A 13,580-nucleotide genomic window follows, 5' to 3' on the forward strand; every position below is an offset into this window, starting at 1 on the left:
CCAAAGGGTTCACGACCCACAGGTTGAGAACCATTGGCCTATGCAATCCTATCTGGGCAATGATCCTGTGTTAGGGATGTTCCGGGGCCTGGATTGTGTGAGGTGAGCAACCTGCTTAGGTGCAAAATAGAAAAGTCAGCAACTGCATACTGCACAGATGTGAGCGGGGCTGCTTTAAATCTGTGTCGTAGGCACCTACTTGCCTCACCCTTAGTTCTGGCTAGCCCTGCTGGAGATTTAAACTATCTTCAGAATACTAAAAGATCTCTTTCCACTTTCATTCTCTCAAGTGTTCAATCAAGTTTTCCAGAGATAGTGTGATTTCAAAATAGTTCAAATGCAGTTACAGATATGCCAATCTAGCTGTCCTCTATTAAGCCAGACATTAAAGAGATTTGCAAGAATGTTAAACAGTGAGACAGGCCAGTAAGCCAGGACGAGTGGAATAGGGAAACTGAACAGATAACTGAACAAACTGGTTGAGCAAATAACAGCCAGATACAGAAGTTCACCTCCCTAGAGATAACACTCAGGTCTCAGTTGTATTTCATTCAGCTCCAGGCCCAGAAAAGCAGCAAAAACAGATGGGACCAGCTCAGGGACTAATGACCCCCTGGCACTGACCAATCAGTGGAGACCATGACCTTGAAAGAGCACACATGGAAAACTGATGAATATTCTGCTGAAACCCTCCCCTAAGATACCTGCCTGCAAGAGAGAGAGAAAAACCCTCAAGACAAAGGACTTGGCTCTTACTCTCCCTCCAGGGAGCCAACCTGCGCCATTTCTTTCCCCTTGTCCTCTACAGGCGTGCACCTCCTAAACTCTGAGGGTCCCCAAGAGACTCACAACCAGGGGAGCCATGGGCAGCAGCCGCTCCTCTCAGACTAACCCTCCAACCTGTCTCCAAGGTCCCCTTTTCTCTGACGTCCCAGTGAGCCAGAGTTCTCCTGTTGCTTTCTATGCTAAGCCCTTTCTTGCTTCACTGTCCCTAGCTTTAATAAACACACCCTCATACTCATCTGGACTCCTGTTGTGAAATCTTTCCTGCATGAAATCAAGAACTCACACACTACCAGCTGGCCCTAGGCAGGCCCGTTCAGGGCCAGGTCCCATTCTTCTCACAAAATTTTTGTCTTGGAAAATATAGTTGTTTTAAATTTAAAAAAGTTATTTATGTTAATGTATAGTAGATTTATATTTTTTGATTAATTGAATACTTACATTTTTTGTTTTAATTCAATAAATAATGATGGCTATAACCCACATAAACAACAGCTGTTTGGGATCCTTAATAATATTTAAGATTATAAAAGGGATCTTGAGATTTCAAAGCTTGAGATTATCTAGCCTAATATTACCCAACACTTTGGAATCACTGCTGTGATCAAGAGAAGAGATTAATAAAAGGATTGCTGAGTAGACATGCACTCCTATCTGAGGTCACGTAGAACAGCTTATCGTGGTTAGTGTGCATAATCAAGAATTTAATCATTTTATCCACAAAACCGTAGCTACCCACTGATGAAAGTAGAAAAAGGAGGAAGAGAGAATTACTCCAAATCATAGATTGGCAAGGTAGAGATAGCAGAAAGCTGTGGAAGGGGTGAGTCTAGTGTCTTAGTAAAGACACTGGAAATGACTGACCATTTATTCTAAGGGGTGCTAAGGGGGTAAGAGAATGCAGAAGAGGTCTAATAAATAATAAAGTAGAAGGAAGAGGTATTTTATTTGATTGATTGATTGATTTGAGGGAGAGAGAGAGAAATGTCAATTTGTTGTTTCGCTTATGTATGCATTCATTGGTATGTGCCCTAACCAGGGATCCAATCTGAAATCTTGTACAAAGATGACTCTCTAACTAACTGAGCTATCCTGCCAGGGTGGGAAGAGGCATTTTAATTGAGTTATGTAAACAAACAGCAATTCAGCAGGAAGGAGTTACCCTGAGAATTCAGGATATAGGTGGAATGGTCAGATTGAAGGGTCAGCCTCAGTTGCTAAAAGTTTAACTCCTTGCCCAGCCGGTGTTGCTCAGTGGTTGAGTGTCAAACCATACACCAGGAGGTCGCTGGTTCGATTTCTGGTCAGAGCACACGCCTGGGTTGCCAGCTCATCCCTAGTAGGGAGTGGGGTGGGCAGGGGCAGACGATCAATGTTGATGTTTCTCTCTCATCAGTGTTTCTATCTCTCTCTCCCTCTCCCTTCCTTTCTGTCTAAAATCAATAACAAAAACATATTTTTAAAAAAGAAACTTTAACTCCTTTATTACCTTTGGCCCTGAGAAAAGACTAACTCAAGGAGTCTTCAGCCTTGGGTTCACCAATTTCAAACTTGCTGGTTAATATAAGGTTCAAGTCACTAAACTTTTATAGGCCTCAATGTTCTCAACTGTAAAATGAGGATAATCATAATTATGTTATTTCTTAGAGTCCTGGGGAACAAATGAAATAGCATGTTAAATTCTTTGAAGCTATAAAGCATTGTGCAGATATGTGGTGTTAGAACTACATATGTGTTGTTTTCATAAGTCTTTCCTTTTTCAATTTCAGGCTGAACTCAAAAGCTTGATGGACAATGCTTCTTCTTCCTTTGAATTTGCGAAGGAACTCATCAGGCACAATCTGGTGAAGAATAGTTCCCCGTCTTGAGTGACTTGAGTCCTATCCTATTTCCTACATCTCAGCCATTAGAAAGATGAACGAAGGGAGATAGCTCAGCAAGTAGTCCTCTACTCCAAGGGAACTCCTTGCTGTCGAGGAGAGAAAATGTGTTTATAAAATATCAGGTCCTTTTATCATGGAAATCCTTAGTGGGAGGGCAGTAATATATAGTGTGGCCAAAAGAAGTAAATAATACAAGTAAATAATACATAATAAATAATGATACAAGAATAAACTGTTTCGTGTACTTGCAACTGTAAACCTACTTTTCCCCATATAGAGGGTGGGGCATAAGTAGGTTCACAGTTGGTCATATGGAAAATAACACAATCCTATATAATAAACAGAAAAAAACAGGAAATATGCAAATTAATCCTTACACCCTCACAAGATGGCTGCCTATGACCAGGCCCACAGTGGGGTTATTGAGGGATGACCAATGACTGAACAAGCAGGCTGCGTGGGGCAACCAGGCCAACAGGGGGGTTAGTGAAGGACGACCAAACGACTGAACAGCAGGCTGCATAGGGTGACCAGGCCGGCAGGGGGGGCCATGAGGAGCAACCAGGCCAGCAGGGGGGGCAGTTGGGGGCCACCAGGCCGGCAGGGGGGGCAGTTGGGGTGACCAGGCTGGCAGAGGGGGGTAGTTGGGAGCGGCCAGGCTGGCAAAGGGGGAAGTAAGAGGCGACCAGGCCGGCGGAGGGGGGGCAGTTAGGAACAACTAGGCCAGCGGGGGGTGTAGTTGGGGGCGACCAGGCCAGAAGGGGGGGAAGTTGGGGGCGGTTAGGCTGGCAGGGGGGACAGTGAGGGGCAACTAGGCCGGTAGGGGGGGGGCAGTTGGGGGTAACCAGGCCAGCAGTGGGGGCAGTTAGGGGCGACCAGGCGAGCAGGTCACTGTTTTTTATAATTAGTATAATTTAGATAGTGGTTTTTTTCTTTTTTAGTAATCCTCACCTGAGGATATTTTTTTTCCATTGATTTTTATTTATTTATTTATAATATATTTTTATTGATTTCAGAGAGGAAGGGAGAGGGAGAAGGAGGCAGAAAGATCAATGATGAGAAGGAATCATTGGCTGCCTCCTGCATGCCCAACACAGGGGATTGAGTCCACAACCTGGGCGTGTGCTCTGGCCAGGAATTGAACCATGACTTCCTGGTTCATAGGTCGACTCTCAACCACTAAGCCACACTGGCTGGGCTCCATTGATTTTTAGGCAGTGGAAGGGAGGGAGGGAAGAAAGGAGGGAGGAAGGAAGAAAGAGAAAAACAGTGATGAGAGAGAGACACATCAATTAATTGCCTCCCGCATGCATCCAGACTGGGACTGGGGATGGAACCTGCAATCCAGATATGTGCTCTTGACTGGGAATTGAACCCATGGCCCTTTGGTGTATGGGCCGATGCTCTAACCACTGAGAAATACCAGCCAGGACAGCTTTAAAAAATTTTTTTATTGATTTTTAGACTGAGAGGAAGGGAGAAGGAGAGAAACTTCAAGGTGAGATCCAAACATCCATTAGCTGCTTCCTGCATACCCCCTACTAGGGGTTGAGCCAGCAATCTGGGCATATGCCCTGACCAGGAATCAAACTGGTAACCTTTTGGTGAACTGGACAACACCCAACCAACTGAGCTAAACAGCTAGAGCTAGATAATGCTTTTATTTTTTTTTTAAGTGAGGTCAAGGTCATGTGTATAGAGAGCTTCAAAAATATATTCATTCTGCCCTCGTAGTGTGGCTTAGTTGGTTGGGCATCATCCTGTGTACCGAAAAGTTGCCAGTTCGATTCCCGGTCAGAGCACATGCCCAGGTTGCAGGTTCAATCCCCAGTAGGAGGTGTGCAGGAGGCAGCGGTTGATGTGTCGCTATCACATTGATGTTTCTCTCTCTCTCTTCCTTTCGCTCTAAAAATCAATAATATATATATATATATATATGTATATATGCATCCTTTCAAATAATAATGAACACCAACTATACTAGATACAGTGCTAGCGGCCGGGAGTACACAGTAAATGCAAAGCTCCTTGTCATGTGGAGCTTATATGCTGGAGGGTGTAACAGATAAACAGATACAAAATACGTCAAATGAAGTGATAAATGCTATGAATAAAAATAAAGGAGGATAAGGGTATAAGACTGATAGTGAAGATAGATTTTAGATAGGGTAAAAAAGGAAATATTTAAATACAAGGATCAAAATCAAAGGGGAGGGGAAAGGCGAATGGTTGGAAGCACAGGTAATAGTTAGGCAATAATACATTCAGTGAATGATAAAAGTTCTCAAGATATTAACTCATTCCCAGGGCATTTGAGTTGGCATCATGTATCCACTTACAAGTCTCAGTTCTTGAAACATTTCCACCAATAAATATATTTGTACTCATTGCCATAATAACTCAGCTTCTCCATCTCTAGGTTGTCTTCCGAGGAGGTGAAGGGGCTTTGCAGGTTTTGCCTCCCCTGGTTGATGTCATTCCTGAAGCAAGGCTAAACTTAGTGATTTACTACCTTCGTCAAGGTAAGAAAATTTTGTCTTTAAACATACTTATAAACATACTTTAGAACATTTAATCTCTAATTGATCTATTTGCTTAGCTCTTAAAATCCATAATACTTCCAAAAATATATTTGCAATAAGTTCATAGGACAGAGCAATATTTTTGGTTATTTGTTGGGCCTTTACTCTTTAGCTTCTCTTTCTTCCTCTGTTGCTTCCAACCTTCTCCCTCATTCTATTTTTCTATTTTCCTCTCCTCTGTTCTTTGCCCATTGTATTTCAGTTTTTCCTTCCCATCCCTGGCAGTTCTTTCTTTTTCCTAGGGTTTCCCCATCTATATTTATAAAAGGCTAATATGCAAAGTGTCCCCTCAGGAGTTCGACTGGGAGTTCGATCGCTCGCTATGACATGCATTGACCACCAGGGGGTGGCGCGGAGCGAAGGCAGGCCCCAGCTGGCAGCCGAAAGACCTGATCAGCCCTGATCACTGGCCAGGCCTAGGGACCTTACTGTGTACAAATTTTGTGCACCGGGCCTCTAGTGTATAACATACAGGAAGCATGTCAAACTCGTGGCCCACAATGAATATTTTTGCGGCCCAGCCAATATAACAGTATGTAAGAAATGTTTTAATAAAAATTTCGTAATTTGCCCTAGCTGGTTTGGCTCAGTGGATAGAGCGTCAGCCTGCAGACTTAAGGGTCCCCGGTTTGATTCTGGTCAAGGGCATGTACCTTGGTTGTGGGCACATCCCCAGTAGGAGGTGTGCAGGAGGCAGCTGATCAATGTTTCTCTCTCATTGATGTTTCTAACTCTCTATCCCTCTCCCTTCCTCTCTGAAAAAAAAAATCAATAAGATATATATATATATATATATATCTTTTTTATAATTTTTATTTCTTAAAGTATTACAAAGAGTATTACATATGTCTCCTTTCCCCCCCCCCCCCGACATTCCCCCAGGCCCTCCCCCCTCCCCCCAGTGTCTTGTGTCCATTAGTTAATCTTATATGCATGCATATAAGTCCTTCGGTTGATCTCTTAATCCCCCCCAAACCCTCCCTAGGCTTCCCACTGTAGTTTGACAGTCTGTTCAATGTTGCTCTGCCTCTGCATCTACCCCTGTTCATCAGTCTATACTGGTCCCCATTATCTGTCCCAACCTCACTGGAGCAATCCCAACCTCACTGGGGCCATCTCAGCCTCACCGGGGCTGTTTCAACCTCACCGGGGCCATGCTGACCTCACTGGGGTCGATTCAACCTCACCGGGGCCATGCTGACCTCACTGGGGTCGATTCAACCTCACCGGGGCCGCTTCAACCTCACCGGGGCCATTTCAGCCTCACCGGGGCCGTTTCAACCTCACCGGGGCCGTCCCTACCTCACCAGGGCCATCCCGACCTCACCGGGGCCGTTTCAACCTCACCGGGGCCATTTCAACCTCACCGGGGCCGTCCCTACCTCACCAGGGCCATCCCGACCTCACCGGGGCCGTTTCAACCTCACCGGGGCCATCCCAAACTCACCAGGGCCGTTTCAGCCTCACCGGGGCCGTCCCTACTCCGCCCCCCGATTGCGTCCCTCCCGGATGCGAGGAGCTGAACTCTGCAGCCTGCTGGGTTGGGCTCTGTACTTGGTGCCTCTGCACATCCTACTCAGTCTCAGTGCTCTTCTTTCTTTCCTTCCAGTTGTAGAGCTTCCACTGGGCCAGCTTTCCCATGGTTCCGAATGATCGCTGTTTGCCCTATAGTTGGTAGTTTCGATGTTGTTGTGGGAGGCAGCACGCACAGGTCTCTTCCTTACGCCGCCATCTTGGTTCTCCTGGGTCTGCTGCTTGAGTGTGTCTCCCATGGCTGCGAGCAGTTGAAGTCTGCAATTTGTTGGGTTAGGCTGCAAAAGCACAGGTGGGTCTTTTTGTGCACCTGGCACAGCTTGGATGGGGATGTAAATTGATTAGGGCTGGGTCTCAGGGAGTCGCCATGGCGGAGCAAATAGCACTGGCTGCGTCTCCGCAGCCCCTCACCTCTCCCGGACACCCGGGCTTTGCGTCCCCCAGTGCCGGCAAGCAGCTATGCAACAGAGCCGACCTCCCTTTCTGACGGCTGCAAGGCCTTACCGCCTCTCCCCCTGTAGGGTCTGGTGCCTCACGATCCCACCCAAACCAGCTCTGTGGATTTGAGGGTTTGCAAAAGCACAGGCGTTTCCTCTTGTGTCTCCGGCACAGCCTGGATGGGGATTTAAATTGAGTAGGGCGGGGTCTCAGGGAGTCACCAACTCGGAGGAAATAGCAATGGTGGCATCTCCGCGCCCCTCGCCTCCCTGGGACACCAGGACTTCGCGTCCCTCAGTGCCGGTGAGCAGCCGCGCACTCGCTTTCCACCGCTGCAAGGTCATGGCCGCCTCTCCCCTTGGGATCTGGGGCCTCAGAGACCCGCCCCGAGCAAGCCCAGAGGATTCGAGGGTTCGTAACCGCTTCCAATTGAAAGAAAACCGTGAATCCAGTTGCAGCCTGCCTGGCGTGTGACTGCGTACCTCTGTTTTTGGCGCCTCCATAGCTCCCACTCAGTCTCACTGCGCCTCTTTCTTTCCTTCCAGTTGTAGATCTCCCACTGGGCCAACTTCCCCATGGTTCTGAGTGGTGGTTGTTTGCCTCATAGTTGGTAGTTTCAATGATGCTGTGAAAGAGCAGCACGCACAGGTCCACTCCCTACGCCGCCATCTTGGTTTTCGAATAAAATACATTTTTTTAAAAATTTCGTAATTTAATTTTTACAATATCCTGTTATACATAATTATTAATAATGAACTACAATGTTCGCTAATGACTGATTCTATAATCGTGTTGCATTCATTTCTCCTACACACCTTACGTGCAGGCGCACCATTTTTCTCCACTGATATTAGCAGCGAATATTTTAGCAGCCGATTGCCACGTCATCGGCTTGTACTGACTTGTTTGGTGTGTGGAACAGGAAATATTTGCATTATACTTATTAATTTGTGCAGTTATAGTGTCCGGTAAGTTAATGTTCAAGAAAAAATGTTAATTTTTATTAAAATGTTCTTTTATTTTATGTTAATGATTGCTCATTTGTTTCAGCCCTTTGTATTGAGCATATCTCTATCGAAATAAACCTAGGTTTCTTTTCTTTTTTTTTTTTTAATGCCCTTGACCAGAATCGTAAACCTATGTTTCTATGAAAATTGAAGCTTTTGTTTTTTTGCGGCCCACATAAACTTAAACCTTAAAAAAAAAAAAAAAAGATGTGGATGTACATCAAGCATGTCAAACTCAAAGGCTAACATGGGCCAAATAAACAAGATTTTATTGATTTTTTACAGAGAGGAAGGGAGAGAGATAGAGAGTTAGAAACATCGATGAGAGAGAAACATTGATCAGCTGTCTGCTGCACATCTCCCACTGGGGATGTGCCCGCAACCAAGGTACATGCCCTTGACCCGAATCGAACCTGGGACCTTTCAGTCCGCAGGCCAACACTCTATCCACTGAGCCAAACCGGTTTCGGCATCCACATCTTCTTAAGCATTTTTTATCATGAACTGTTTTGTATTTGCTCTAATTGTTTTGAGTGCAGGGCAGTAGTGGCCACGCACTGGTGGTGGTCCTCCATCATGGACTTCAGACTAACAGTGCGGGACTTTTTAGATGCATGGAAGAAACCAACCAGACAACATAATCCTCACTGAGGAAAATGCTAAGTGTTGATTAAAATAAAAACATGAACTTGCAAACAGTTCTATGTGATATGTAAGCACAAAGAAATATACTTTGTGATAAGAATTAAAGAAACATCTGCCCTAGCTGGTTTGGCTCAGTGGATAGAGCATTTGCCCTCGGACTGAAGGGTCTGGGTTCAATTCTTGTCAAGGACAGGTACCTCAGTTGCAGACTTGATCCCTGGCCTTGGTTGGGCGCCTGTGGAAGGCAACCAATAGATGTGTCTCTCTCACATCGATGCTTTTCTCTCTCTGTTTCTCCCCTTCCCTCCCTTCCACTCTCTCTAAAAATAAATGGAAAAATATCCTCAGATGAGGATTAACAAAAATAAAACAAAAAAAGAAGCACCTTATATATTTCATAAATTAATCTTTTAATTGTCAATTTTTATTATAAAAATTTTCAGACATAAATAAAAGTAGTATGGACACCCACATAATCATCCCAGATTCAATGGTTTTTAAGATATTAACAGTCTTTTTTCATCTTTCCTCCCTCTTTTTTTGTTGTTGCTGAGATGTTGGAAAGCAAATCACAGACTTCATGTCATTTCCTACATGCTTAATAAAGGGGTCAGCAAAAGTAGGTTTATAGTTGTGAGTACACGAAACAGAGTTTATTCTTGTTTCATTATTTTATTTAATGATTATATTTATTTATATTATTTGTCTTATTATTGTTATTGTTTGTTATCCTTACTTAGAATTTATCTTTTAGGTAATGATGATTGATAATTTAACCTACTTTTGCTCACCTCTGTATATATCTTTTTTATTGTTGTTGAAACATTTTAAAAAATGGTTGTTTTTCTTAGATAACTAATGTCATTGGTATGTAACACCCAATCTATATTTTTTGCTTGAACATTTTTTAAGTGCTACATGGCTTAATATGGGTTTCCTAAGGATATTTGGTTATCTTTAGGATAACTGTTCAACATTGAACTTGACAGCGGCTTAAAGGACAGATAAAATCCTATCTAATAAAAGAGAAACATGGTAAAAAAAAAAAAAAGAGAGAGAGAGAGAGAAACATGGTAATTAGCGTACGACCACTACCCTTCCCATTGGCTAATCAGGGCAATATGCAAATTAACTGCCAGCCAAGATGGTGGCTGGCAGCCAGGCAGCTTGAAACTAACATGAGGCTTGCTTGCTTCAGTGACGGAGGACTCCAACGTTCCCGGCCTGCCGCTGCAGGCCTCTGTGCTGCAACTCTAAGCAACTATGTAACAAATATAGAAGCTAAACAAAACCCCAGAAACCTGCTTTAGTCCGCTGGGCTTCAGCCATCAGGATCGCAACATTGTAAGCAAAGGCCAGAAACCTACTTTCAGCAGCGGAGGCCTAAGAGCTGGAGCCAAGCCTCAAAGCTAAAGCTGGCCCAGAATAAAAAAGAAAAAAAAAAGAAAAACAGGAGCGGTTGGGAGCTTCAGTCACCCCCAGCCTGAAAACAGCCCTCAGCCCCTCACCCAGACTGGCCAGGCACCCCAGTGGGGACCCCCACCCTGAAGGGTGTGTGACCAGCTGCAAACAGCCATCATCCCCTCACCCAGACTGGCCAGGCACCCCAGTGGGGACCCCCACCCTGAAGGATGTGTGACCAGCTGCAAACAGCCATCATCCCCTCACCCAGGCTGGCCAGGCACCCCAGTGAGGACCCCCACCCTGATCCAGGACACCCTTCAGGGCAAACCAGCCTGCACCCACCCGTGCACCAGGCCTCTACCCTATATAGTAAAAGGGTAATATGCCTCCCAGCACTGGGATCAGCGTGACGGGGGCAGCGCCCAAACTCCTGATCGCCCTGCGGCTCTGTGTGTGACAGGGGGCGGGGCCACAACCTCCCTATCCACCCTGCTCTGTTCGTGACAGGGGAAGGCGCCCCAACCCCCTGATCAGCCCTGCTCTGTGCCTGATAGGGGGGAGCTCCCCAACCCCCAGATCGCCCTGCGGCTCTGTGTGTGACAGGGTGTGGCGCCCCAACCCTCCCCCCCCACACACACACGGGCCCTGCTCTGTGTGTGACGGGATAGAGCAGGGGTGGGCAAACTTTTTGACTCGAGGGCCACAATAGGTTCTTAAACTGGACCGGAGGGCCGGAACAAAAGCATGGATGGAGTGTTTGTGTGAACTAATATAAATTCAAAGTAAACATCATTACATAAAAGGGTACAGTCTTTTTTTTTTTTAGTTTTATTAATTTCAAACGGGCCAGATCCGGCCCGCGGGCCGTAGTTTGCCCACGGCTGGGGTAGAGCCATAACCTCCCCATTGGCCCTGCCCTGAGTGTGAGAGTGGCGGCGCCCCAACCCCCTGATCGGCCCTGCTCTGTGGGTGATAGAAGGCGGCGCCCCAACCCCCTGATGGGCCCTGCTCTGTGCGTGACAGGGTACAGAGCCCCAACCCCCTGATTGGCCCTGCTCTGTGCGTGACAGGGGGTGGCGCTGCAACCTCCCCATCGACCCTGCCTTGAGTGTGACAGGGGATGGTGCCCCAACCCCCCAACCAGCCCTACCCTGAGCGTGACTGAGGGTGGCATCACAACCTCCCAACCACCCTGCTCTGTGCATGACAGGGGGCGGTGCCCCAACTCCCCAATCGGCCCTGCTCTGAGCCCGACCAGGGGCTGCACCTAGGGATTGGGCCTGCCCTCTGCCACCCAGGAGCAGGCCTAAGCCAGCAGGTCGTTATCTCCCGAGGGGTCCCAGACTGCCAGAGGGCACAGGCCGGGCTGAGGGGCTCCCCTCCCCCCCCCCCCCAGTGCACAAATTTTTGTGCACCGGGCCTCTAGTATATCATAATTCTCACGAATGTTTGAGTACTGAAGGATCTTACTTTTTGGTGACTGTTTCAGAAGAGTTTGCTGAAATATGGACTAGTATAGCTACTTATTTTTTTGTATTTCAGATGATGTACAAGAAGCTTATAACTTAATCAAGGATCTGGAACCTGCTACTCCTCAGGTAATTAAGAACATGTTATATTTTTACTAACCAAGTTGTGTTTAAAATGGAACTTTGGAACAATAGCTGGAAGGCATATTAAAGAAGATTACTGCTTATAGAATCCCAGGGGAGAACCAAGATGGCAGCATAGGTTAACGCCGGAGTTTGCTGCCTTGAACAACTACTTCAAAAGTGAAACTAAAAGACGGAACGGACATCACCCAGAACCACAGGAATGCTAGCTGAGTGGAAGTCCTACAACTAGGAGGAAAGAGAAACGCATACGGACACTCAGAGGAGGCGCAGTGCTGAAGTCAAATTCTGAGGTGTGGAGTGCGAGGAGCCGGCTGGCAGCGGAGGGCGCGGTTGTTGTTTTCAATCGGGAGGGAGTCGCAGACTCTGAGCTCCAGATACGGGCGAGTCTTTAGGGACTCAGACTCAAACGGGAGAAGTGGGACTGTCTGGCTTCGGTCAGAGCGAGTGCAGCTTTCTCTCCCAGCTTTGCAGCGGGTGCTGGGACTCAGAGAGGCAGAGCCCCTGGGGACAGGACTGAGAGCCGCCATAACTGCTCTCTCCGGCCCGCCCTATTGATCCCGTGAGACCCACCTGCCCCGCCCAAGCCCTGCACAAAGGCATTTGCCAGATAGCCTCAGGCAAAGGCTAGATTAGCACCTCCCTAGAGGACAGAAGTTCTCTCACTGCAGACACAGCAAATTTTCACAGCCACTTGGCCTGGAGGTCAAATCCTCCCTGGTATTAGCTACAACAATCAAGGCTTAACTACAAGACTGCGCACAAAGACCACTAGGGGGTGCGCCAAGAAAGCATAACAAAATGCGGAGACAAAGAAACAGGACAAAATTGTCAATGGAAGATATAGAGTTCAGAACCACACTTTTAAGGTCTCTCAAGAACTGTTTAGAAGCTGCCGATAAACTTAATGAGATCTACAAGAAAACTAATGAGACCCTCGATGTTATGTTGGGGAACCAACTAGAAATTAAGCATACACGGACTGAAATAACGAATATTATACAGTCTCCCGACAGCAGACCAGAGGAGCGCAAGAACCAAGTCAATGATTTGAAATGCGAGGAAGCAAAAAACACCCGACCGGAAAAGCAAAATGAAAAAAGAATCCAAAAATGCGAGGATAGTGTAAGGAGCCTCTGGGACAGCTTCAAGCGTACCAACATCAGAATTATAGGGGTGCCAGAAGATGAGAGAGACCAAGATATTGAAAACCTATTTGAAGAAATAATGACAGAAAACTTCCCCCACCTGGTGAAAGAAATGGACTTACAGGTCCAAGAAGCGCGGAGAACCCCAAACAAAAGGAATCCAAAGAGGACCACACCAAGACACATCATAATTAAAATGCCATGAGCAAAAGACAAAGAGAGAATCTTAAAAGCAGCAAGAGAAAGAAACTCAGTTACCTACAAGGGAATACCCATACGACTGTCAGCTGATTTCTCAACAGAAACTTTGCAGGCCAGAAGGGAGTGGCAAGAAATATTCAAAGTGATGAATACCAAGAACCTACAACCAAGATTACTTTACCCAGCAAAGCTATCATTCAGAATTGAAGGTCAGATAAAGAGCTTCACAGATAAGGAAAAGCTAAAGGAGTTCATCACCACCAAACCAGGATTATATGAAGTGCTGAAAGGTATCCTTTAAGAAGAGGAAGAGGAAGAAAAAGGTAAAGATACAAATTATGAA

General features: G+C 46.2%; 1 protein-coding gene across 3 annotated transcripts in view; it reads left to right on the forward strand.

The window, feature by feature from the left end:
• IFT56 (intraflagellar transport 56) overlaps positions 1–13,580 on the forward strand; it is a 46,551-nt gene that overhangs the window by 17,256 nt on the left and 15,715 nt on the right. The window contains exons 4-6 of one of the 3 annotated variants that reach the window (XM_059711928.1): positions 2,553–2,627; positions 5,086–5,188; positions 11,818–11,873. In XM_059711928.1, coding sequence (XP_059567911.1) covers positions 2,553–2,627; positions 5,086–5,188; positions 11,818–11,873 — 234 coding nt within the window. Of the gene's footprint in view, positions 1–2,552; positions 2,856–5,085; positions 5,189–11,817; positions 11,874–13,580 lie in introns of those variants that run through there. The other 2 variants (XM_059711927.1, XM_059711929.1) reach the window with 2 other exon arrangements.

The sequence above is a fragment of the Myotis daubentonii genome, chromosome 10 (genome assembly GCF_963259705.1).
Source record: "Myotis daubentonii chromosome 10, mMyoDau2.1, whole genome shotgun sequence".
Taxonomy (NCBI): Eukaryota; Metazoa; Chordata; class Mammalia; order Chiroptera; family Vespertilionidae; genus Myotis; species Myotis daubentonii.